This window comes from Oreochromis niloticus, linkage group LG17 (assembly GCF_001858045.2).
Source record: "Oreochromis niloticus isolate F11D_XX linkage group LG17, O_niloticus_UMD_NMBU, whole genome shotgun sequence".
NCBI classification, from domain to species: Eukaryota; Metazoa; Chordata; class Actinopteri; order Cichliformes; family Cichlidae; genus Oreochromis; species Oreochromis niloticus.
Window position 1 is genome coordinate 13,938,110 of NC_031981.2, and position 24,807 is coordinate 13,962,916.

The 24,807-nt window shown below is 39.8% G+C and overlaps 2 protein-coding genes and 6 non-coding genes across 8 annotated transcripts in view; all 8 read right to left on the reverse strand.

Moving 5' to 3' along the window:
* ttll1 (tubulin tyrosine ligase-like family, member 1) overlaps positions 1 to 16,405 on the reverse strand; it is a 33,032-nt gene extending 16,627 nt beyond the window's left edge. The window contains exons 1-9 of the mRNA XM_025899928.1: positions 15,731 to 16,405; positions 15,469 to 15,592; positions 14,262 to 14,470; positions 13,995 to 14,175; positions 13,580 to 13,717; positions 13,302 to 13,410; positions 11,511 to 11,654; positions 10,316 to 10,402; positions 9,324 to 9,487 (exon numbers count right to left, since the gene is read on the reverse strand). Coding sequence (XP_025755713.1) covers positions 9,324 to 9,487; positions 10,316 to 10,402; positions 11,511 to 11,654; positions 13,302 to 13,410; positions 13,580 to 13,717; positions 13,995 to 14,175; positions 14,262 to 14,470; positions 15,469 to 15,581 — 1,145 coding nt within the window. The 5' untranslated portion in view covers positions 15,582 to 15,592; positions 15,731 to 16,405. The remainder of the gene's footprint in view (positions 1 to 9,323; positions 9,488 to 10,315; positions 10,403 to 11,510; positions 11,655 to 13,301; positions 13,411 to 13,579; positions 13,718 to 13,994; positions 14,176 to 14,261; positions 14,471 to 15,468; positions 15,593 to 15,730) is intronic.
* On the reverse strand, positions 617 to 749 carry trnay-aua (transfer RNA tyrosine (anticodon AUA)). Its single transcript has 2 exons — positions 713 to 749; positions 617 to 651 (listed from the first exon to the last, which is right to left on the reverse strand). It is a non-coding gene; the product is annotated as a tRNA-Tyr (tRNA).
* trnay-aua (transfer RNA tyrosine (anticodon AUA)) lies at positions 1,245 to 1,374 on the reverse strand. The gene is made up of 2 exons: positions 1,338 to 1,374; positions 1,245 to 1,279 (listed from the first exon to the last, which is right to left on the reverse strand). It is a non-coding gene; the product is annotated as a tRNA-Tyr (tRNA).
* Positions 2,912 to 3,041, reverse strand: trnay-aua (transfer RNA tyrosine (anticodon AUA)). The gene is made up of 2 exons: positions 3,005 to 3,041; positions 2,912 to 2,946 (listed from the first exon to the last, which is right to left on the reverse strand). It is a non-coding gene; the product is annotated as a tRNA-Tyr (tRNA).
* trnay-aua (transfer RNA tyrosine (anticodon AUA)) lies at positions 4,241 to 4,373 on the reverse strand. Its single transcript has 2 exons — positions 4,337 to 4,373; positions 4,241 to 4,275 (listed from the first exon to the last, which is right to left on the reverse strand). It is a non-coding gene; the product is annotated as a tRNA-Tyr (tRNA).
* Positions 4,869 to 4,998, reverse strand: trnay-aua (transfer RNA tyrosine (anticodon AUA)). The gene is made up of 2 exons: positions 4,962 to 4,998; positions 4,869 to 4,903 (listed from the first exon to the last, which is right to left on the reverse strand). It is a non-coding gene; the product is annotated as a tRNA-Tyr (tRNA).
* Positions 9,038 to 9,124, reverse strand: trnay-gua (transfer RNA tyrosine (anticodon GUA)). The gene is given in 2 exon segments: positions 9,038 to 9,073; positions 9,088 to 9,124. It is a non-coding gene; the product is annotated as a tRNA-Tyr (tRNA).
* Positions 16,406 to 21,897: 5,492 nt separating the features above from the next.
* On the reverse strand, positions 21,898 to 24,432 carry mcat (malonyl CoA:ACP acyltransferase (mitochondrial)). The gene is made up of 5 exons (XM_003445038.5): positions 23,836 to 24,432; positions 23,236 to 23,323; positions 22,914 to 23,131; positions 22,641 to 22,778; positions 21,898 to 22,236 (listed from the first exon to the last, which is right to left on the reverse strand). Exons 1-5 carry the CDS (start codon positions 24,277 to 24,279, stop codon positions 21,964 to 21,966), a joined length of 1,161 nt encoding a protein of 386 aa, XP_003445086.1. The 5' UTR covers positions 24,280 to 24,432; the 3' UTR covers positions 21,898 to 21,963.
* Between the last annotated feature and the right edge of the window lie 375 nt (positions 24,433 to 24,807).

The window sequence follows — 24,807 nt, forward strand, 5'->3', positions numbered from 1 at the left end:
CTGGACCAGTTCAACTACAACAACAAGGTATGCCATAACAATCACAGGAGAAATGCTCATGGATCCATTCTACCGGCTGAACCATCAAAAGTTATGACCAACATCCATAATTGACTACAAAGTCAGAAGACAACATATGTGTTAATTATATGTTTTAACTACACATAACAAGTAGTTAATGAGTATAAACTATGGGCTCAATGCAGCATACAGTATGTTGACTAGTTAAGCAGCACCAAACAGTTATTCCAGTGGAGTTTTGCTTATGTAATGGGATTCAAGGGGTGCAAATGCATACTGTTAAATAAATATTTAACATCACAGAGTGAAATATGGAGTTAGCATACATATAAACATCGATGTAGATCTCCATCAGTTAAATAAACAGCCAGATTTAAACCAGTGACGCAAGGTTTCCCATGTTACCCTTTACAGTCCGGCGCTTTACCAAGTGAGCTATCGAAGGAAGACAGCCTGGAGCAGTTCCACTAGAGCAACATCTTTACATGATTATATGATCAGCACAATTCTCTAAAAAGGGCAGTAGTTAAAAGAGCTCTATTAAGCAGAAAATGAACTGATCAGTCCTCTGACAAAGAGGATTTCACTAACGCCTCCCTTCAAGCTGGAGTTGAACCAGCGACTAAGGATAGCCACGGATACAACGCCAACCCAATCCTCAATCTAAGGTCATCATGACGTGGTATCCATGTTATGGTCCTCTGCTCTACCAGCTGAGCTATTGAAGGAAGACAGGAACAGCCCTTTAATGACTGATGATATCCATATCTGTATGATGTGGCATCCACTCTACAGTCCTCTGCTCTACGAGCTGAGCTATTCAAGGAAGGCGCACACACACAGAGCTCATTTGGACGACCTATTTTATCCACAAAACACTGGTCATCAAACAGGTTGCTTGAAAAAAAAAATCAGTCTTTTTATTACAAATTCAGAAGATTATACTTCAGTTATGTATTTATTTACACTATAGTTACATATATACATATATATATACATATATAGATATATATTGCAACTACACACGACAATTAGTTACAGCATAGTATTACTGGTATTTTCCTATATTTAGAAGTGGTGAGACTTTAATTAATAAATTGAGCACCACACACTATTAGAAGCCTTTGGTTTGAGTCAGATATGAGCTAAAAACTTGAGTAAGAAAGTAGAATCCAATGCAGATGGACAGTCCTCTACGGAAAGAGAGGATTTCACTAACATCTTCCTTCAAGCTGGAGTTGAACCAGCGACTAAGGATAGCCACGGATACGTCGTCAACCTAATCCACTAGCTAAGGTTATGACGCAGTATCCATGTTATGGTCCTCTGCTCTACCAACTGAGCTATCGAAGGAAGACAGGAACAGCCCTTTAATGACTGATGATATCCATATCTGTATGACGTGGCATCCACTCTACAGTCCTCTGCTCTACGAGCTGAGCTATTGAAGGAAGCCACACACACAGAGCTCATTAGGACGGCCTATTTTATCCACAAACACTGGTCATCAAACAAGTCGCTTAAAGATAATTTAGTCTTTTTATTACAAGTTCAGAAGATTATACTTCAGTTATGTATTTATTTACACTATAGTTATATATATATACATATATCTATATATATGTATATATATATATAGATATATATTGCAACTACACACGACTAGAGATGGGTACCGGTGTCCGGTGCGTTCTGACATAAACGGTAGTAACCAGACCGAAAAGCAGCGCACATTTCGGTGCTTTATTTCGGTGCTTTTTTTTCCTGAGCCAATTCTAGCCAATCATTTTACGTTTCCGAGGATAGTAGGCGGGGCCAGGTACGTACCTTCTTTTAGAGCAGAGCTACAGATTAAAAACGCCCAAGGCGAAGCGATCAAAAGTCTGGCTGTACTTCACAGCAAAAGATGCAAACTCAGCAGCCTGCAACAAGTGCTTTAAGCTGATACTGTGATACTGTCAAAGGAGGTAACACCTCAAATCCGATGAAACACCTGGCAACGTATAGCGGGGGTTTTTTAAGCCGAGAAATGCGCCGTGTTTGATAGCTTGCTGCGAGACCTCACACCGTGCACATCTACTGCGGGTGTGGTGCCTGTTATGGGACCCAGAGTTAGCAACATCCCCCAAGAACCCGAAGATTAGAGTCCTGGCCCCTAGCCCTGTCAGCGTAGCAGAAATGATGACGGATGATGATGGCAGCAGCAGCCGTTCTTCTCTGTGTGAGTAGCTTCATGTTGTTTGTGTGTAATTAACGTTGAGTAGGCTAACCACATTATTACATTAATGCATGTAAGGTGAACTAGCAAACACCGTTGTAGTTACATGCGGCTGTCTTCTTGTTTGATGGCAGATACTCCCTTCACCCTGGCTAAAAAGGTAAAATGACCAAAGGAAAATTGGAAAACAGTTAAACATGAGAGGTTTTTGGACAAAGTGTGTGTTTTTTCCATTGTTTAAGCACTGCTTCCAGACAAGAGTGAGACCATATATGCCCTATAGCTGCAGAAAAGGCTAACATTGTTATCTTTTTACAAAAAAAACCAGCTGAACATGAGAGGTTTTTGGACAAAGTGTGTGTTCTTCATTCTTTAAGCACCGGTTTGAGCACCGTTTAAGCACCGGCACCATTTCAAAAGTACCGGTTTGGCACCGGTATCGGATAAAACCTAAACGATACCCATCCCTACACACGACAATTAGTTACAGCATAGTATTACTGGTATTTTCCTATATTTAGAAGTGGTCAGCCTTTAATTAATAAATTGAGCACCACACACTATTAGAAGCCTTTGGTTTGAGTCAGATATGAGCTAAAAACTTGAGTAAGAAAGTAGAATCCAATGCAGACGGACAGTCCTCTATGGAAAGAGAGGATTTCACTAACATCTTCCTTCAAGCTGGAGTTGAACCAGCGACTAAGGATAGCCACGGATACGTCGTCAACCTAATCCACTAGCTAAGGTTATGACGCAGTATCCATGTTATGGTCCTCTGCTCTACCAACTGAGCTATCGAAGGAAGACAGGAACAGCCCTTTAATGACTGATGATATCCATATCTGTATGACGTGGCATCCACTCTACAGTCCTCTGCTCTACGAGCTGAGCTATCGAAGGAAGCCGCGCACACACAGCTCATTAGGACGGCCTATTTTATCCACAAACACTGGTCATCAAACAAGTCGCTTAAAGATAATTTAGTCTTTTTATTACAAGTTCAGAAGATTATACTTTAGTTATTTATTTATTTACACTATTTATTACAGTTACATATATATATTTGTTGCAACAACACACGACAGTTAGTTACAGCATAGATTAAAAGTAGTATTACTGGTTTTTTCCTATATTTCAGCCTCTAATTAATATACTGAGCACCACACACTATTAAAAGTCTCTGGTTTGAGTCAGATATAAGCTTAAAACTCAAGTAAGAAAGTTACTTAGAAAGTAAAATCCAATGTAGATGGATATATATCAGAACCACTTTAGGAAATTATCTTATTCTTAGAGCCAGATTTGGACAAGCAACCTAAGGATGCCAGTATCCGTTTCCACGTTACCAACTGAGCTACTGAAAGAACCCACACCTAACAGACCAACTGGACCAGTTCAACTACAACAACAAGGTATGCCATAACAATCACAGGAGAAATGCTCATGGATCCATTCTACCGGCTGAACCATCAAAAGTTATGACCAACATTCAAAATTGACTACAAAGTCAGAAGACAACATATGTGTTAATTATATGTTTTAACTACACATAACAAGTAGTTAATGAGTATAAACTATGGGCTCAATGCAGCATACAGTATGTTGACTAGTTAAGCAGCACCAAACAGTTATTCCAGTGGAGTTTTGCTTATGTAATGGGATTCAAGGGGTGCAAATGCATACTGTTAAATAAATATTTAACATCACAGAGTGAAATATGGAGTTAGCATACATATAAACATCTATGTAGATCTCCATCAGTTAAATAAACAGCCAGATTTAAACCAGTGACGCAAGGTTTCCCATGTTACCCTTTACAGTCCGGCGCTTTACCAAGTGAGCTATCGAAGGAAGACAGCCTAGAGCAGTTCCACTAGAGCAACATCTTTACATGATTATATGATCAGCACAATTCTGTAAAAAGGGCAGTAGTTAAAAGAGCTCTATTAAGCAGAAAATGAACTGATCAGTCCTCTGACAAAGAGGATTTCACTAACACCTCCCTTCAAGCTGGAGTTGAACCAGCGACTAAGGATAGCCACGGATACAACGCCAACCCAATCCTCTATCTAAGGTCATCATGACGTGGTATCCATGTTATGGTCCTCTGCTCTACCAGCTGAGCTATTGAAGGAAGACAGGAACTGCCCTTTAATGACTGATGATATCCATATCTGTATGACGTGGCATCCACTCTACAGTCCTCTGCTCTACGAGCTGAGCTATTCAAGGAAGGCGCACACACACAGAGCTCATTTGGACGACCTATTTTATCCACAAAACACTGGTCATCAAACAGGTTGATTGAAAAAAAAAATCAGTCTTTTTATTACAAATTCAGAAGATTATACTTCAGTTATGTATTTATTTACACTATAGTTACATATATACATATATATATACATATATAGATATATATTGCAACTACACACGACAATTAGTTACAGCATAGTATTACTGGTATTTTCCTATATTTAGAAGTGGTGAGACTTTAATTAATAAATTGAGCACCACACACTATTAGAAGCCTTTGGTTTGAGTCAGATATGAGCTAAAAACTTGAGTAAGAAAGTAGAATCCAATGCAGACGGACAGTCCTCTATGGAAAGAGAGGATTTCACTAACGTCTTCCTTCAAGCTGGAGTTGAACCAGCGACTAAGGATAGCCACGGATACGTCGTCAACCTAATCCACTAGCTAAGGTTATGACGCAGTATCCATGTTATGGTCCTCTGCTCTACCAACTGAGCTATCGAAGGAAGACAGGAACAGCCCTTTAATGACTGATGATATCCACATCTGTATGAAATGGCATCCACTCTACAGTCCTCTGCTCTACGAGCTGAGCTATTGAAGGAAGCCGCGCACACACAGCTCATTAGGACGGCCTATTTTATCCACAAACACTGGTCATCAAACAAGTCGCTTAAAGATAATTTAGTCTTTTTATTACAAGTTCAGAAGATTATACTTTAGTTATTTATTTATTTACACTATTTATTACAGTTACATATATATATTTGTTGCAACAACACACGACAGTTAGTTACAGCATAGATTAAAAGTAGTATTACTGGTTTTTTCCTATATTTCAGCCTCTAATTAATATACTGAGCACCACACACTATTAAAAGTCTCTGGTTTGAGTCAGATATAAGCTTAAAACTCAAGTAAGAAAGTTACTTAGAAAGTAAAATCCAATGTAGATGGATATATATCAGAACCACTTTAGGAAATTATCTTATTCTTAGAGCCAGATTTGGACCAGCAACCTAAGGATGCCAGTATCCGTTTCCACGTTACCAACTGAGCTACTGAAAGAACCCACACCTAACAGACCAACTGGACCAGTTCAACTACAACAACAAGGTATGCCATAACAATCACAGGAGAAATGCTCATGGATCCATTCTACCGGCTGAACCATCAAAAGTTATGACCAACATCCATAATTGACTACAAAGTCAGAAGACAACATATGTGTTAATTATATGTTTTAACTACACATAACAAGTAGTTAATGAGTATAAACTATGGGCTCAATGCAGCATACAGTATGTTGACTAGTTAAGCAGCACCAAACAGTTATTCCAGTGGAGTTTTGCTTATGTAATGGGATTCAAGGGGTGCAAATGCATACTGTTAAATAAATATTTAACATCACAGAGTGAAATATGGAGTTAGCATACATATAAACATCGATGTAGATCTCCATCAGTTAAATAAACAGCCAGATTTAAACCAGTGACGCAAGGTTTCCCATGTTACCCTCTACAGTCCGGCGTTTTACCAAGTGAGCTATCGAAGGAAGACAGCCTGGAGCAGTTCCACTAGAGCAACATCTTTACATGATTATATGATCAGCACAATTCTGTAAAAAGGGCAGTAGTTAAAAGAGCTCTATTAAGCAGAAAATGAACTGATCAGTCCTCCGACAAAGAAGAGTTCACTAACGCCTCCCTTCAAGCTGGAGTTGAACCAGCGACTAAGGATAGCCACGGATACGACGCCAACCCAATCCTCTATCTAAGGTCATCATGACGTGGTATCCATGTTATGGTCCTCTGCTCTACCAGCTGAGCTATTGAAGGAAGACAGGAACAGCCCTTTAATGACTGATGATATCCATATCTGTATGACGTGGCATCCACTCTACAGTCCTCTGCTCTACGAGCTGAGCTATTGAAGGAAGCCGCACACACAGAGCTCATTTGGACGACCTATTTTATCCACAAAACACTGGTCATCAAACAGGTTGCTTGAAAAAAAAATCAGTCTTTTTATTACAAGTTCAGAAGATTATACTTCAGTTATGTATTTATTTACACTATAGTTATATATATATTTGTTGCAACTACACACAACAATTAGTTACAGCAACTGGTATTTTCGTATATTTAGAAGTGGTCAGCCTTTAATTAATATACTGAGCAGCACACACTATTAAAAGCCTCTTGTTTGAGTCAGATATGAGCTAAAAACTCAAGTAAGACAGTTACTTAGAAAGTGAAATCCAATCTGTATGGACAGTTCTCTATGGAAAAGTGGATTTCATATCTTCCTTCAAGCTGGAGTTGAACCAGCGACTAAGGATAGCCACGGATACGCTGTCAACCTAATCCACTACCTAAGGTTATGACGTGGTATCCACGTTATGGTCCTCTGCTCTACTAACTGAGCTATTGAAGGAAGACAGGAACAGCCCTTTCATAACTGATGATATCGATCTCTGTATAGCCTGAACAAAAAGAATTGCAAGTTGGACTGATATATCTGCTGACTTTCAGATTTTCTGTGAAGTATAATAAAATATACTCAAACAACAACAACCCCTGTGTTTACAAAAATATTAGCACTAGTTTAGCATACTAAATTAGTACCAATTAACATATTGGCATACTGGCAATAGCAGAGCAGCGGTCAATGAAGGCATAATGTTACTGCTTCTCATTAAAAGACAAAGACAGCAGCCATACCACATGCACATCAAACAAGTGACGTGCGGAAAAGTGTGGAAATATAAAGGCTCTTCTGTAGGCAGGATGTGAACCAGAGACCTAAAGATTCCAGTGTTTACCACTACAGTCCTTTGCTCTACCAACTGAGCTATCAAAGGAAGGCAGCTCACCCCAGAATGACTGATCACATCCTCTGTGTACAGCATGTTGAACTATGCTTTGTAGTTAGGTTTACTGGGCCATCTTCGACTGTTAACCTGGGTTGGGGGGGGTCTGCTCTGACGTTCCAGGTTGATGATTGTAGTTAACAGAGCTGTCCCAGATGAAAATTCTGACTGAGAACTAGGAAATTGTGACTAGAGTACACTGTTACAGTGCAATGTATTTACTGTTCAACATGTAATGTCACACACTATTCCTTCTCATATCAAAACCTTATAATTACAGCTGAATAAGCGGCAGCGACCTAAGAATTGAGGCACTTTCCACTACGGTTTGCATGTTAGGATGCCAACATAATAACTTAATTAAATCACAAAGGGAATTCTCTTACAGAATTTCCGCTTAAGGAACCTGCAGTGTCGCCTTTGAGCTGGACTTAAACGAGGAGCCTTAATTTTGACTTTCTTTTTATTCTATATATCTTGAGATATTTTAAGTTGAAATTTCAGCTCAGTGAAGCACTTTAAGCACATGAACGTTTTCAGTACCGTATTTTTCGGACTATATGGCGCACCTATAATCCTTTCATTTCCTCAAAAGCGTGCCTTATGTATGAATTCTGGTTGTGCTTACTGACCACAAACTGATTTTATGTGGTACACAGCGCCAACTATTTTAGTACAACTTTGGTAAGCTACGAAGCCGCACCGCTTGATGGATTGTTGGAGCATTACGGCTACTGTAGTCAGGAGCCTCACAGTAATACGTACTGTGCTTCAGCAAAATATTACCATATTGCGTGTGTATATCGACCCCAAAATGGCCCCTGTTAAAAGTCATGCTTACGAAGCGGATTTCAAACTCTATCAGTCACACAGTAGAACATGGGAATAGAGAAGCTGTGATTGAATTCAACATCAATGAATCAATGGTACAGAAGTGGAGGAAGCAAGCAGAATGAGTTGAGTAAAGTTTGACTTATATGACTGTTTTGTTTTGCTTAATGTGCCTTAAAATCCGGTGCGCCTTATGGTCCAAAAAATACGGTAACTTATCTTTCTTGTAGAAATGTGCTCCAAATAAAGAACTTTGTGTTGACAAGATTGTTAGTTAATCATTTACAAATCAATATTATCTGTATGGACGGCAATTTAAAAAAAAGTGAGGATGTAAAGCTGCGGTGTTAAGCGATGAGGTTGAAAAATTTGGGTGCACCTAACTTTTGTGCTGGTGCACCTAAGAAAAAAAGTTAGGCACACCAGTGCAACCGTTGCAAAAAGTTAGTCTAGAGCCCTGCACTATGCTGATAAGTTCAAATTCAAACTGTTTTTCAATTTAATGCTAATTTTTATTTCTGACAATAATAATGCATTTAAAAATACAGTTTAGTTAATTAAATGTAGTCAGACAGCTAGAACTTGATGATGAGGATGAGTGTTTAAACATGTGATTGATGAGCACAGTATATAATCTCTGCTGCAGACATGTCAAACAGAAACCAGTGAGTACATTTCGAACCAGCAACCTAAGGATATCTCTGTTTTACCTCTATATAATCTGAGTTGAAAGAGCACATAAAAATACAAATGGGAAATGGGAGGTTACAACTTTGTTACAGTAAAACAATAACAGCAGGTGTGTTTATTGTTTAACTGTCAGACCAAGTACTAAAAGCTTCTCCTTCGAACCGGATTTGAACCAGCGCCCTAAGGATTTCTGCACTCTCCACTACAGTCCTCCACTCTACCAACTGAGCTATCGAAGGTCACCGATACAAAGAAAAATAGTTTGAAGGCCAGATATTCTGTACAGACAAACCATAACCGGTGGCCATTAGTCTACATCCCTGCTGTCTTTCTTTGACACATTTTAATACACTCTGAGAATGCAGAGCTTAAAAATAAAATTAGTTTTCATACAATTTTGGTCTTTAAGGCCTGAATATGACTGACAGGTTCACTCACAGGACTTGATAGTTGCCCAGGGCCTCTCGAGGCGGGCTCCGATTCCAGCGGCAGTCTGGAATGTCCCCATTGGGTGTTACAATGTTGAGGGTGTCATTGATGAGGTTGTACTTAAGGATGCGGTCGTTGGCTGTGCTGGATGTCAACGAGGGAGAGGCGTTGACCTGAGGATCACACCAAGAAAACCACATTTACATTTAAAAGGGGGGTTTGCACCATACGCAAATGGATCTGCTTTTGCTCCAAATGGGCAGTGCTTAATAATACCCCAGGGATCCAAACAGGTATGAGCAGATTGTTTTCATTTCTTCCTGTCTTTACAGAGAAGCTCTTATCAGGAAGGAAATGCAGCTGCTACATTAGAACATTAGATACATGGTGGAAAATTTACATGAGTGCGGAGAGTGTGATGAAGCAGTTACTCTATCATCAATGTGAAAGGCAGCAACACAAAGACCTACTTTAGCTCCTCGTAGCGTAACAGGAAACTGCAAGATTAATGAACAACAGAGTGTGGTCTTGAGTAGGTTTGTGGCACAAGTTGCTCACTGAGGAGCCTTTACGCCCTTCAACCAACTTTCTTTTGCCCAAAATAGAGCAGAATGGTGTCTGTGAACAGAAATAGCTCAGACCTAGCCTCAAAACCTAGCAACACATTGTACAGCTGTCAAAATATGACAGTCTTATACCATGACAACAAAAGAATGTATTGCATGGCAATTCTCAGTTTCCTCTCCTTTGAGCAGTGCTTGTCAGCAGCACTGCATGGGTTAAAAGCAGACCTTCAGCACACATTTGAATACACATCTAAACATACCTCAAGGGCATTCAAATTTACTCCACAATCTAAGGAAAGGAACATGGTGTTACTGTGCAACCACGATAAGTAATCAAGGACTCAAATATGCCCAAAAAAGAAAGAAAGAAAGAAAGAAAAATAAGTAAAGAAAAACACTTTTTTAAATTGTTAATGCCTTTTTTAAACATCTTACCTCAATAAGCCATGGCTTCAACTTGTCATCAATAATGATGTCATACCCGTAACACTCAAAACAGTGCTTGTCATTGTTCATCACAGGCTGTGAGACAGAAAAGCAAAGAGTGATTTAGCATTTGGGATCTTCTCAAGAGTGATTCTTTTATGTAGAAACTTGATTGATGCAACACAGAGCGATTCATCAATGAAGGATGTTAGCAAATAATCAGTCATAACTATAGGCACACAAAGTGGCCCGGGTATGGAGGCTTTAGACAGGAAGCAAGTCCAGTTACTTAGCAGAAAGAGGAAGTGTGCATTAGGTTGATTGTGCTGTTGTTCTAAAAACAAAAAAGCCATCACCACATCCAGGTGGCTTGCAGCAGTGTGTTTCAAAATGTTTGAGCTTAAGCAGTTACAAATCAGACATTAACTTTACACAGAGTGAACGCTGTGGCTTGAAAACAGCTTCTGTCAGATGTTTAAATTAGGAACTGTTAGCTAACAACATCTAAGGGTTATGATAAACTACGTGAGAACTGTCACCCTCCAAGTTGCCAAAAAGTTACTGCAGAGCGAAATTAAAGAACTAAATTTATATGCATCATATTCTTATAACATACACTGGTGAAAATGTACAGACAACATGTTTACTTTAGCAGCACTCTCCACAATTAACTGTTACTTTATGTGAAAACTGTAATAAGAAAAAAAAACCCATTAAACTTCCTGGTGTTGCCTGAAAACTGAAAAAGGGGCTGCAGAATATATGGTGGTAGGTAACAATACATTCACAGGCCATTTTATTAGGTGCAGCTGTTCGGATTTTTGTGTTAACTCAAATCAGCAACTCAATGCATTTAGGCTTAAACGCAGGGTCAAGATGATCTGCTGAAGTTCAAACTGAGCATTAACATGAGGAAGAAAGGTGACTTAAGTGCCTTTGAACATGGCATGGTTGTTGGTTTGATCTGCAGGAACAGTGTGTTGCTAGAATGTCAATATGTAGCAAAATCTCAAGATCTGTTTCCAACAGCTTGACAAATCTATGCCACAAAGAATTAAGGAAGTTCTTAAGGCAAAAGGGGGCCCAACCTGACCTTATCAAGGTTTACCTAATAGAGTCACCTATGAGTGAAACATCATATGGATTAGGAAGACACTTTCTTAATATATTATTTAAAAAAAAAACTAACATCACATCAACTTACAGCTACAGCCTTCAGTGACTGCACCACGATCCAGTGGATCTGGTCAAACAATCTGTTTGTCACCTCCTTTCCTCTGGTGCTCTCTAAGTACAAACGGAGGTTACTGACCGTCCACTTCCCTCCATGGACATGGTTGTAGTCATCCTGCATCAAAGGTAAATAGTCTAAGTAGAAATTAATCATGATTGTATCAATTTATATTACAAAATATGCACATATCACTTTTTAGACTTGAAAATGTTCAGTGAGTGTCCCTATAAATAAGAAGTTATACATATAAATATATAGTTATTCAGCACAGTAAAAGGCGTTAACAGATCAGAGACTATTAATAGGTGCCTCATTCCCTCTTCCCTTTTTCTTATGAGTCAGAATCCAGCCACCCTTCTGAGGCAGGATTAGAGGTCAGAATACAACCACTGTGCCACTGAGGGCTAGGGGCAGGCAAAGTCTGGAGCTGCACAAAAGTCAGAGGTGTTATGTTTTTGCGTTAAGTTATGCAAAATGTTTCTTATCTTGAGTATCAGGAACTTGCTCTGCAACAGGAAGCTGCTGTCACAAACCCAGACTAGCTGAGGGTACTTGGTCAATCGGGGAATCGGTAAAAGCAAAGTATTTAGGACAAGTGTTCAAGTGACACTGTTTATGCTGCAAGTGCTGACGGTCACTCAACTATTAACTCTGTTTATGACATAAAGGTTGGACATAGAAATACAGAAAGTGAAGGTTGATCGTGATGATTGTGGTAACTTGAGTTACAAATTACCACATTACAAGAATCACAAATATCTGTAACCAGGGACTATTTCATAAAGTTATGTTAAATCATTCTCGATCAGATCTCATCACTGAGTTTTCTCACTCAGTTTTGGCAAGAGTACACTTTCAACTATTCTGTGCAAACAGGAAGTTTATTTAAAGCGGAGGTGTCAAACATAAGGCCCGGGGGCCTGAACTAGCTTACACGAACTCCAATTCGGCCCACTGGACAGCTTTGGAAAATATGAAGGAAGGCATAAATGTTGTTTTATTTTCATGAGTTTTACTGCTTTTCCTAGTTTTATGGTCTTTTATGGTCATTTATTCTACACTAAAGTAATTGAGATAAACAATTAAATGACAGAGTTCCTCTTTCACTATAGAAAGTCCTGTTTTTTATGATGGATCCACAGTAAGAAAAAAAAATTCTGTGAATTAACAAAAGTTTTTTGTTTCATATCTACAGGATAGTATGGGCAGTGAGCTACCAGAACTTTTTCTGAAACTTTGACATGTATTTCTTACAATTTAGGCTCTAAGAATTGTGCTGACATTTACTACAGCAACATTTCTTATCTTGTAGAAAAACTGAGATGTCCTGCTGACATTGCACATCTTTTTCTTAAAGAGTTTCCTGAGTTTAAAGAGGCCTGTGCTGAATCCCTCCAACAGAATGTGATACAGCAGTAACTGTTTGAGCTCCAGCTCCCAGAAAGCTAAAAGTGGCCTGAGTCTGTGCCATGTTAGGGTAATGTGGTGAGGCAGGTGCATAGATGTGCTATATGTGCAGAATTCAGACTATTCTCAACAATGGGCAAGCTACCAATTTTCCATGTAGTGACATTTCCTGAAAGTGTTGAAACTTTGCATTTTTAAACAGAAACCCTGTGTTACAAACCGTGACTGTGGATTTGGATAAAATGTGAACATTTACAAGTCAATGAGGATCTAGCAAGAGATGGAGAAACAGAAAGTCCACTGTTGCTAACACAAAAGCTTTATACTACTTCCTGTGAACCCCATCAGACCTACCCCATGTTTCTGGATGGCCACGTTAGTGAGGTGCACAAACATGTTGTCCAGTTCGCTGGTGCTGGGTGTGTACTTCACTGTGCAGAACCGGCAGAAGCCCAGCTTGTACCTGAAAGTCGAACGACAGAGAGAAAGATCATTAAACAACAGTTTTTTGTGTGCACGTTTGAGAATAACCTCTAACAAAACAGGAGGAATCCAGTGACTAACCTCTTAACATCTATATACTGATGTTTTCGACATGATCAAAAAACACATCAACAGTATCACAGGCTTACATGTAGCATTTCAGGGGTCGATATGTGGTCACCAGGACATAAAGACGCAGGTCAAACTTCTTCCCCCCTATCAGCAGTGGGTTGTCAATGTACAGAGAGATGACATAAGCTTCCTTGCCACTAGATGCTGCTACAAACCTGGGGCACAGAAACAGCCAGGCATCAGCACACGACAGCCTGTGACCAAACAATTTTAGATTTACCAGGAAATAAAATGTCTATAAAACAGATTTTGCATGTGTTCAAATCCAGAAAGAACTTTTGTAGCTTTCTGAGATGAGACTATCTGACAAAACAAGAGGGGAACAGTTACAAAGAGCCTTTTTGTAATGTGAAATTTAGAGATATGGGACCAAGCTAATTTCTCACAATATTTCTTGCTGTGTCTGTCTGTATAGGTCACACGATAACCTACGTTGAGGTGCGGCTGTCTCTCGACCACTTTTTAATCTGGGACAGCTTGTTAATGAGGAAGATGCCTTTCCCCTGGGCCTTCCCGCAGGGCTTCATTATCCAGGTGCTGGACGGATTCTTACGAAACTCCTCCACAAAGAGGTTATAATCAGCAGGAAGCATGAACGTCACCGGGACGAAATCTGCACAAAGAGAAAAAGCAGTTTCATTGAAGAAAACAGCGTGCCTCTTTGAGTTTTGTGAGGCGAAATAAGAGCAAGTCATGTACCCAGATAAATGTATTTTCCATTCTCGTCTTTCTCCGCTAACGGACTGCTTTCCTTCTCCAGCTCCTTGCGGTAGCGTTTGATGTTCTTGATCATCAGGTCCTTCCTTGTCAGCTCATAATGGTTGGGAAAGTGGTTAACCATCTGGTCATCTGACAGGCGGTAACCGGTGTCCACGCTGAACACATTCCTGATGGTCTGGATGCTCATCCTGCATGTGGGTACAAATAACCTGCTCAAAATACACTTGGTAAATTGAGTATCACACTAATAAAATATACGAATTGATATTTTCACACTGAATATGCATCTAATTTGCCAACCCAGATCCTAAATTTCAGTTTTTCAGTCTTACAAACAAAACTGTCTAGTTGAGGATCCATGTTATTTAATTAAACAAATCATATACTGTCCTAAGTGTCCGTAACCAGCTAAGTTATAAGAAGGCAACATCTTCTTCAGCAGCCATAAAGATGATCAATTTCTTTCACTTTTAGACCTTCAGACCTTAGCAAGAAAGTCATCCTTTCCATCATAAAGATTTCCCTCCCTTTAAGACTCAGAAGATCAGGTTTATACCAGTTCTTTGTGACAGCTTTATAGAAACAGTTACATATCCTCTTAATCATCTCACAGTCCTTCAGATTCTTCTTTTAACTTCAGAGACACATGTACCAGTCTCATTACACTGGCTCTCTGGAGATATGAGGGCAGATTTTAAAATCTCACCATTAACTTTATTATATAGTAATAGTTGATGCAGGTGAGGAGGTCCAGGGTGACACTATGACCTCTTGTCTGGTTATACGTCTGACTTCTTAGTAGCCCATGAGCCTACACGTCGACTGACCCTCCCAACCTTTGGAACGATCTCCCTGAAGAAAACCGGCCACTGGCCTCTTAAATGTCTTCTGGGAACATACAGTTATCAAAGAGCCTCTCCTGATTTTTTTCTTACTGATCCTCTGCTATTTCATATATTTCTCAGTTATAGTATATTATTTTATACTTTATTCTTTATATTTTTAAGATTACCATGACTATACTTTTTATTAACCCTACATAACCCTATCCTACCCTTTTAATGCAGAACCTTTACTTGTAATTGCATCATATAAGCAGGAAGAACTTATGTGCCTGTGTATGTGCCAATTGCATGTATTTATCCAAGCAGGACAGGTGCAGGTGTGCTGTAGATATAAAACCTACCAGTAGAAATTCCAGTCGTCGTTTTCTGTAACTTGAATCCATTCCCTTTTCTCAAAGTTGTTGATAAGCACTGATTTCTCAATATCTGTCACCCACTTAACCTTACCGGCCATGGTGCCTCCCACTAGGGTGGAGTACAAAAAACAACAACAGGTAAACACATAGAAAAGCACCGCAGACAGACAGGACCAATGCATAGACATATATTTGAAAAACTGCATTCTTTTACAAGACACTAAAGCATTTAGCATCAGTGAACTACCTGAAAGTCAATGCCAGGAAACAGCCAGTCATCAGCATCAGCTAGCCGGGCTGGCTCTGTTAGCAAGCTGCTGAATCCTCCCCGGGCTGCTGATGCTGCCGCAGAGGCTGGGCGGACATCATCCGGTCAGTGATGCAATCTCCACAAACTGTCCCTGAGCTAAACTCACAGCGAAACACACCATCAGCAGAAGCACCTAGCGACTGAAAGCTACCTCCATGCTAGCTGTTTTTATCGCCAACAAGCTGCTTTTTAATGATCCCGGCGACGTGAAGCTGGACAGAGACGAAAACGCCCAGCACAGTCAAACTCCTCTTCACAATAAAAGTCTTTGTTATGTAAATGTAATTACATGTACACAGATTAGTTAAACTACGTTAAAAAAATTTAGCGACACGTTTAAAGAAGGAAAGGTCTCAAAACCACTAAAGGACAAGAGGACGTCGTTACGGGCTTGGTCCTTCCGGAAGAATTACCTAGCAACCGAGGACGCAGTGATGTCATTGTGTGGCGTGCTACAAGAGAGCACCAGCAGAGGTCAGTGTTGGACTGTGGGTGGCAACAATGCATCGCGTCCTTCCCAAAAAAATGAAACATCAGTTATTTACTACCTTGTATGTATTCGTGAATAGTAAGCATTAGTTTGTTTCTTCATTCAAGATAATAAAGTCCGAGCTAACAGACAAGCACCGCATCGTGGTCATTGTAAAACAATCTCCCTAAAGCCACTTCATTAGGTATACTTTGCTAGTACAGAGTTGGCCACTTATCACTTTCAAAGCTTCTTTATGACATAAATTCAATAAGGTGTTGGAAACTTTCTTGATATAGTAGCATCATTGCCTGAAGATGTGTCGGTTGCACAACCCAAAGGTGCACTACCGGCTTGAAATCTTGTGACTGTGGAGGCCAGTTTGAGATTATCTGAGTTTTGGTAACATGGTGCGTTATCCTGCTGGAAGCAACCATCAGAAGATGGGTACACTTCGGTCATAAAGGGATGGACATGGTCAGCAACAGTAAACAGGTAGGTTGTGGTTTTAAATGATAATCAGTTAGGGCCCCAAAGAGTGCCAAGAAAACATCCCCAACAACATTACACCACAGCAGCCTGAAGCATTGATACAAAGCATATTGATTGATTACACCAAATTCAAATTCCATATGAAGTTGATCTGCGTCATGAAGTTCACACAGGTTTCATTTGTAACAATCAAATACAAACATTTGTTTATTTCACATATGAATACTCTCCAAATGATGATATACTTTAACATACATTCATTTAGCAATACCAGTTTTTAAATGCTACGTGTTCAATGCGTTTCAGGTTTTATGTACAAAAAGATGACAAAAAGTTATGCTAATAATAATAATAATATTGTAATAACATTATTTATAGTAATACTGTTAAAAGTTATAGTAATATTGATATTTGACTTACCTACTAGGCAGCTGGTTGTTACAGGAGATGAGATGAGTTTTGTGCAGCAGGTTGTAATGTCACTACATTAAATGGCTTACATGAAATATAAGCATAAATGACAACCATTTTGATGTGTTTGACTTAATTACATCTCCGATTTAAAAATTCAGGACTTCAAAACTACTGATATTCATTCAGCAATCAGCTGCTTACTTGTTTTCAGCAAAAAGTTGAATCAGTGGCTCCGTTCATAGATTATAAATCGTTTTCTACGAATCGCGATCACCACAAAATTTCCCACCCCATTTCAGAGATGATAAAGTTGCATATAACAGACCTAACTTTATATCAACAATTCACAGCTTTTGCCTGTTTAACTGTGGCTCACCAGACAAGCAACACAAGCATGCTATTACTGTAACGTATGAGAAAGTGTAGGTTTAGTATTATGCAACCTGCTACACAAGACACGAAAGAAAAAAATAAGAAAATAAATGAAACTGTATGACTGATAACATCACACATGTAGCTTGAATTAGTGTAACAATAGCATTAAATTAATTTAAAATAAATAAATTAAAATAATTTAATTTGTTTTAAAACGAAAGAAAAGGGGTTATGGCTGGAATGTGGATTTCCAGGTAGATGCCTGTAGGACAGGCTCAGTGCAGTCATCCAGTTTAAGCTTCGTGTTTGTCTGCTTGAACTTCACCTGTCCTACCTCGCTAACGTCACCTTGTCCTCTTTCCTAGAAGTTGCTCCTCTGTGAGCTTGGTTTCCATTCCGGACTTCAGAAACCCTCTTGGACCTGTAAATAACCCAGCATGGAGGCTACCCAGCCCAACCGCGCACCTCGCAGAGTAATTTTAAACTGTGGTGATTAATAATAACCCTGCAAACATTACCAGAAAGCATCTTACAGGTGGCCCCCTGGTGTTCACTGTCGGCGGAAGCCCCGGCGGTGACAGATAAAGGTGTGTCCTGTCATTAGCGGCAGCAGTTACCTGAGAGCGTCGAGATTAAAGGACGCTGCTGTAAGTAGAGGAAGAAAACACTTCGAAATGATGCTTTTATTCAGTATTTTCCATCAATTTTTAACATTACAATGTTTATTTTTAATTTGTTTGCTTTTATCACAGGGCGGCGTCCACTTAATCTACATAAAAAGGTAGTTTTTAATTTCCTTTTGTGTGTGTGTGTGTGTGTGTGTGTGTGAGAGAGAGAGAGAGAGAGAGTGCACCTGTTTACTTGTCAGGGTTGGGATATTCATACTCGACTAATATCTAATATTATACTGCTTAAACATGATACAATATACTAATTTAAGTCCTTAAATGGTTTAATACCTGTTTATTGTTTATCTAATTCAATATATGTGATCTTCAAAACGACCTTTGTTTGCTGAGAGCAATGACTCCGCACTTTGTTGTGACAATATGGCTTCTACCTGATGGCTGCCTGTCGTTTTAATGGTGGTGTTTATGTTTCCACGTTTAAGGCTTCAGTTTGCTGGTGTTTTGCCATAAATCTTGACAAACCAAGAACTGGTTTCCCCTGGATTTATCAAGATTTATAATATTTAAAGCCTATGATCTGATTCTTCTGACCCGGTGGTGTTTTTCTATCCTTCTCTGTGAGAGTAAAATGGCAGTTTGGTTAATTTGAGTTATGGAAATACAGCATTTGCATTAAATGGCAGGATTGCAGGTGCAGCAGGAACTGATCTCAAGACAGGTGTACGAAAGAGATTATAGGCTGGACTGTAAGACAAAAACAGAAAATTCAGCGAGAAAGGCAAATTGAAAGGAAAGTGTGAAGTCTTGAGTCATCTGATGTCACAAGTTGGTCGTAAACATGAAAGCATTGCAATGCATTTTTGCTGCAGTTTAAAAAGAAAGTACAGCACAAAGGTTGGACTTGAGCCAAGAGATGATGTTATCTCTGGAGCTGTTTTTTTCTTTCAGCCTAGTAACCCAGTCCACACCTATCCTGGTCACATGAGCCAGTATTTACACAGCCTGTTATTGACCGTTGGGAGCCTGAGCAAAGATAACACACAGACACTTTCAGGCTGTGGAGCCATTGTCTGTCCTGTTGATGTTCTTAGTAGTCTGCTGCACGATATGAACAGTTTGCATATATGTTCTCAGAAAACAAAATGGTGGAACAAACAAGACGCCCAAGTCATGTCATTGCCCTCCAGGCTGGACCTAGTGAGGTGGACCCTGGCACCCTGAGGTACTGTATAGTCCCGCCCCTGCCCCAGTTTGACTATTAATACCAAAAACAAACACACAGCTCGGGCAGCTTGTGGCTCAGGCAAAAACAACTTTATAAAAAAGAGATTTTTATTGAGTCTCCTATATTTATGATGGATTCTAAACACACCTGCCTTTTCCTCCCTCAGGATCAGTGATAGGGTTGTACGGACCTGTGGCCGCCAGTTGGCTTTAATCGGTGACCAGCTAGACCGAGAGTATGCCAGCAGAATGCCAAACCAGCTTCCGACTCCCTTAAACTTCCTGAGACCTGCCCAGGCACTGACCCGGACCATCTATAGGTAAAAAATATTATTTTTTTCCCCTTATTTTATTTCACTTATCAAACAATTACCTTTGTGTGATTGGTTCTTACTTCTCACTGCTTCCTCACAGGGATATTCACAGCCAGTTAGCAACTTTTCGGGGTTTGTCTGCTGCAGTGAAGACCTGGTTAGTGAGCACTGCACCTGGGCAGGGGATCCTCAGAGTTGAGGCCTTGACAGCTTGGGTAACTCTTCTCTTTAACCCATCTCTGCATTATACATATGCACAAAGGTCCATTGCTCTTAGTGTTTGCATTAAGGCTTTGTATTCCAAGGAAAAGGGATAGCTTTCGGTTTACAGCAGCAGGTTTATCCAATGACTCCAAAGTGTAGAGGTTTACACATGTGCCAAACAAGCAAAGCTTCCTGGTTTAATTCCTTTGGAGGTTGTGTCAGCAAAGTCGTCCAGTGTTAAAAAAATCTGCCAAATCAAATATGTGAAGCAAGTAGCTTGCAGCAGATTTATCCCTAACATCATTATCCCACTTATACCTGATATTAACTGATAACCTGCTCTGTTTTCCACACGTGGTATATCCAGATTAAAATGCAGACAGTCATGTATTGATTTCCTGTTTTAAAATGTGTCAACAGATGCATAACCTTCAAAAACTTAGACTAATTGGCAGACAGTTTAATAAAGAACCAAAGATTTTAAAGTGAATCCCATTTGGGAACTACTTTCCCAATTTGAACACTAATATAAATACAATTTTTAGATAAGAACCTATACATAAAACAAGGATAAACTCAATTTAAACATAACAAAATAAAAATAATAGAGCCAAAATAGTCATTTGAACAGTTCAACTCATAAAACTTATTTTACTGAAAAATGATTAATTAATTAGGAGCTACTTTTCAACTTATAATTTAAAATAATTCAGCTATTTTAACATCATATAATAAACACTAGTGCAAAATCATAGGTAAAATGTAGGTACAGGCATAAAACGACACTTAAGCTATTGTGTGTGTGCACTTGCTGGTATGGTGGCACGTAAAATCACATGATCAGCACTCAGCCAATCAAATGCCAGACTATGGTTCTAACTCCTGTCATTTTTGTTTTTGTTTTCTCAAACTACTTTCAAATAACCCGAGTTACATAAAATCTGGTCAGATTACAGAACCATCAAAATAATCCAACCATCCATTTTCTCAAGTGGTTATCAAATTGAGGGTCTACGGGCTGCCATAGAGTGAGAGGTGCAGTACAGCTTGGACAAGTCTCCAGTTTATCATAGGGCTAACAGAGAACTATTCACACTCCCAGCCAGTTTACATTTACAATCACCAATTAACTTAACATGCATGTGTTTGGACTTGCACATGTTAGTTTGCATGTGGTCATGCAAACTAACACTACAGAGAGAACATAGCGTTCCGGTGGATTTGAGCCGTCTTGCTTTGTTGCATTCTTGACTGTTGTGTGGTAGTCTTATATTAAATATAATTTGGTACATCTATCCAAAACAGCCCACTTTTTCTCACCATGTCTCATTTTACAGGCATCCAACTTAAACCCAGTAACCTGCACTGGCTGGAACAGAGGAGCACTTGTTATTGTGACACTGGTGGCCATGGCGACCATTTTCAGTGCACTATGGACGGAGCAGAAAGCCTAAGGGGGCCACGAGCAGGTCTTCTCAGCCATGTTTGTCAAAATATGTTTGCTATCGAGTGAGAATTACTGCTAACTGTTTTCTCTTGCTGTTTACTTTGACTTTTCCTTTTTTTAATAACTGTTTTTATTGAGCGGTATTGAAGTTGAAAGTGAAGACAACAACCTTTTTGGCAACGCAGAAGAAAAGAGAAGGAAAAAAAAAAAAAGAGTATAATGTAAAATTAGTTGGGAGTAAATTGTTTAAAGGAAATCTAGCGTTGCCTAAGGAGTTGGCCAGTTTATTGTAGCAGTGGCATGTTGATTCATGTCAGAAAACATGTTGACTGGACTGTTGCTGGCTTGCAGTCTTTTGTATCCAGATTTGTTTCTTACTGGTTTAAGAGGCCAAATTTTTTCAAATGGTATGTAGCATTGCTTAGTGTACAATGAAGGGAGCTGGACTTTCTGTTCAAGATTTGAAACTGCTTTTTCATGTGACGCCAAATAAACTTCTTAATGACAAAAATGTGACAACATTGTCAATTTCAATTTTTTTTTTTACAAAAATCTTTAATTACACACTTGTATAAAGACAAGAAGCAACCACAGGAGCTTTATCAGTCTTCATATGTGGTGACTTCCACGTGGGCGTACGTTTGGTATGCCTTCCTGTTGCACTTCTGAAGCGTGGCGCCCAGCTGCCTTCCGGGTCCGACCTCGTAGGTGTGTGGGAAATGCTGTCCTTGCGTCCTCTCGTAGATCTCGTGCAGGGTCTGCTCCCATTTCACGGGTGACACCAGCTGCTTAACCAGCTGCCTGCGCACGTGGCTCTCGTTCATGTAACGTTTTCCATCTACGTTGGAGTAGACGCTGATCTCAGGACGTCGCACCTGGATGGGAAGGGGACAAAAAGGAAATGGAACTTGTGGTTAGGAGGCTCAAAAATGATTTAAACACATGTCATACTACATCAAATAAGTTTTTGACTTTATCAGTCCCTCACAAGGCCAAATCTTCTTTACAGTGTTGGTTACTTTGGCTTATTTTCTGATTGAATAAATGACATTGTGTTATATGCTGTTTTGCAGCTCATATGTGCTTGTATTTACTTAATTTTAAGACCTGCTAAGAACCAGATGTAAAACATTGGGTGTACTTTCCATTTAAATTTCCGAGTCAGGCTGAATAGGATGGGTTATCTTAAAAAAATGAGGGCTGGTGTAGCTTTACAAAGTAATTGAATGTATGTTTCAGAAAATATGTTAATCTCTTTTGGATAAAGTGGCTGACTGACCTCCACCTGCCGGAGCACCTCTCTGAGGGGTTCTGTAGCCGATGCCATCAGCTCAGTGTGGAACGCCCCACTGACTGGGAGAGGTTTGGTCCGCATGAACTTTAGGAGCCGAGAGTTTTCCTGTAGGAAATCCAGAGCCTGGGAAGACAAAAGAAGACAGCAGAAATGACAAGAGCAGCTCTAACAACTTTTTTGATGGCTGAGAGAAGACAGAAAAGAGGACACAATAGATTCACGGTATATTAAAGGAGCAAGAATATATTAAGGTATTACCTGCTGGTGCCCTGCAATAACCCTGCCATCTGGAAACAGGTAGTTGGCCACAGAGCACACAGGATTCTCCATCCCCAGACTCTTGCAGTGCTCTTTTGCCTGCAGACAAGCATAATTATACTGAGCCTGAGGTCTACCAATGACTGACAGCATCCCACTGGGAACCAGCTCTGAGGCCTTCTGCATAGTCTCCGCTCGCACCTTCACTGCATACAAAGCTAGAAGATGCATAAAGAGTAAATACAGAATATTAACCAAAGTTGTGATTAAAACACTTTTTACAGAGGCACAAAAAAGAAAAAAAGAAAAGAAATCTTTCTACCTTCTGCAAAGTTCATCGCCCCAGAAAAAACAAGAGCAGCAAATTCTCCGACACTGAAACCTGCAGCAGCGACACACATCTCAATGGCCTGTGTACAGAAGCAAACAAGTAAAAGAAAAAGTAATTAACAGCCTCCCATTCATGACCGATATATCATTTACATCACTGATACGTCCTTAACTAAAATTAACCCAGAACAATTTGTTTATTTTTTAAAAGGTCATTCTGAATCACAAGATTATTTACGGTGATGTTTTTGGTGGGATTGAAACAACAATCTACTCATAAAAACAATAAAAAGAAGATGTGATAAAAAGAAATAATCATTGTTGGAAGTTTACTCTATCACCTTAATCAGGTGACGTAATTAAAGTTAAAATGAGAAACTTTTCATTTGAAGGATGCTCTTCTACTGAGCACTCAAAATGCATTCTTACAACAAGCATCATTCATCCACACCTTCATACATAATGTCCGCACATTTTAAATATATATTAATATTACTGCAGTAGTATTTTTTTTTAAAGATAAAATGGCCACATTTAAGAAGGCAGGACCTGCAGTTATTGTCCTTTTTCCAGATATTTATCTTGCACTTACTTTGGGGTTCTCTTGGTTGAGTCTCTCCACAGCAGCCAGGGAGGTGACAAACACCGCCGGCTGACAGTGAACCGTTTTCTGCAGCTCCTCCTCGGGGCCCTCCAGACACAGAGACAGCAGGTCGTAACCCAGGATCTTCTGGGCTACGGTGAACATTTCTTTAACGTTGGGGTATTTCAAAAGTCCTCTGCCCATGCCCACAAACTGGCTGCCCTGACCGGGGAAGAGGAGCACGGAGCAGCCGCTGGGGTCTTTTTTAGGTCTCCGCTGAGGCGCCGCGGCTGGCTCGCTGTTCGGGGGAGAAGCGGGGGCTTCAGGCGGAGGAGGGTAACCTCCAGCCGTGGAGCCGGGTTTGTTGGTGGACAGCGTCCTACTCAGAGAGACCAGCGACCTGACCTTCTCTCTGGAAGATGCTGCCATCCTGACTGCCACCGATGCCAACATGAGCTGTTCCTCATCCAGCGACGTGTCTGCGGATAAAATAAGACGCACAGCCCGCCCGGACAAACTGTAATGAACGAAAGAGTCAACTTTGGTTGAACTCAACTCTGATATCTGCTCGGCATGACACCTCACAGGGAGACACCATGTTGTTTATACGGAGTATATTCTTGTCTTCTTCCGGTTGACGTTCAGGCTCTTTCACACTGCAGCGCCACCTCAGGTCAAACTATGTCATGCTCTAAGGTATCGTGTTTTTCTTTTCTGTGCTTTAATTTTTTGGTTTTAAAATGTTGTTTCGACATCTTAAACCAACGAGATTTTGAATCTACAAAGTGCAAATAACTATAAGAGCTTTTAAGTATACACAGACATGTGCTTCTTAAATTTAGCTTAACTAGCTCCAGAGGTAGGAATTAAAAAAGTAAAAAAAAACAACAAAAAACTTCCTTGCTGTACTTAAATTTTTTTTTACTCCCTACATTTTTAAACAAATATCTGTACTTTCCACTCCGTATATTTTTCAAAACA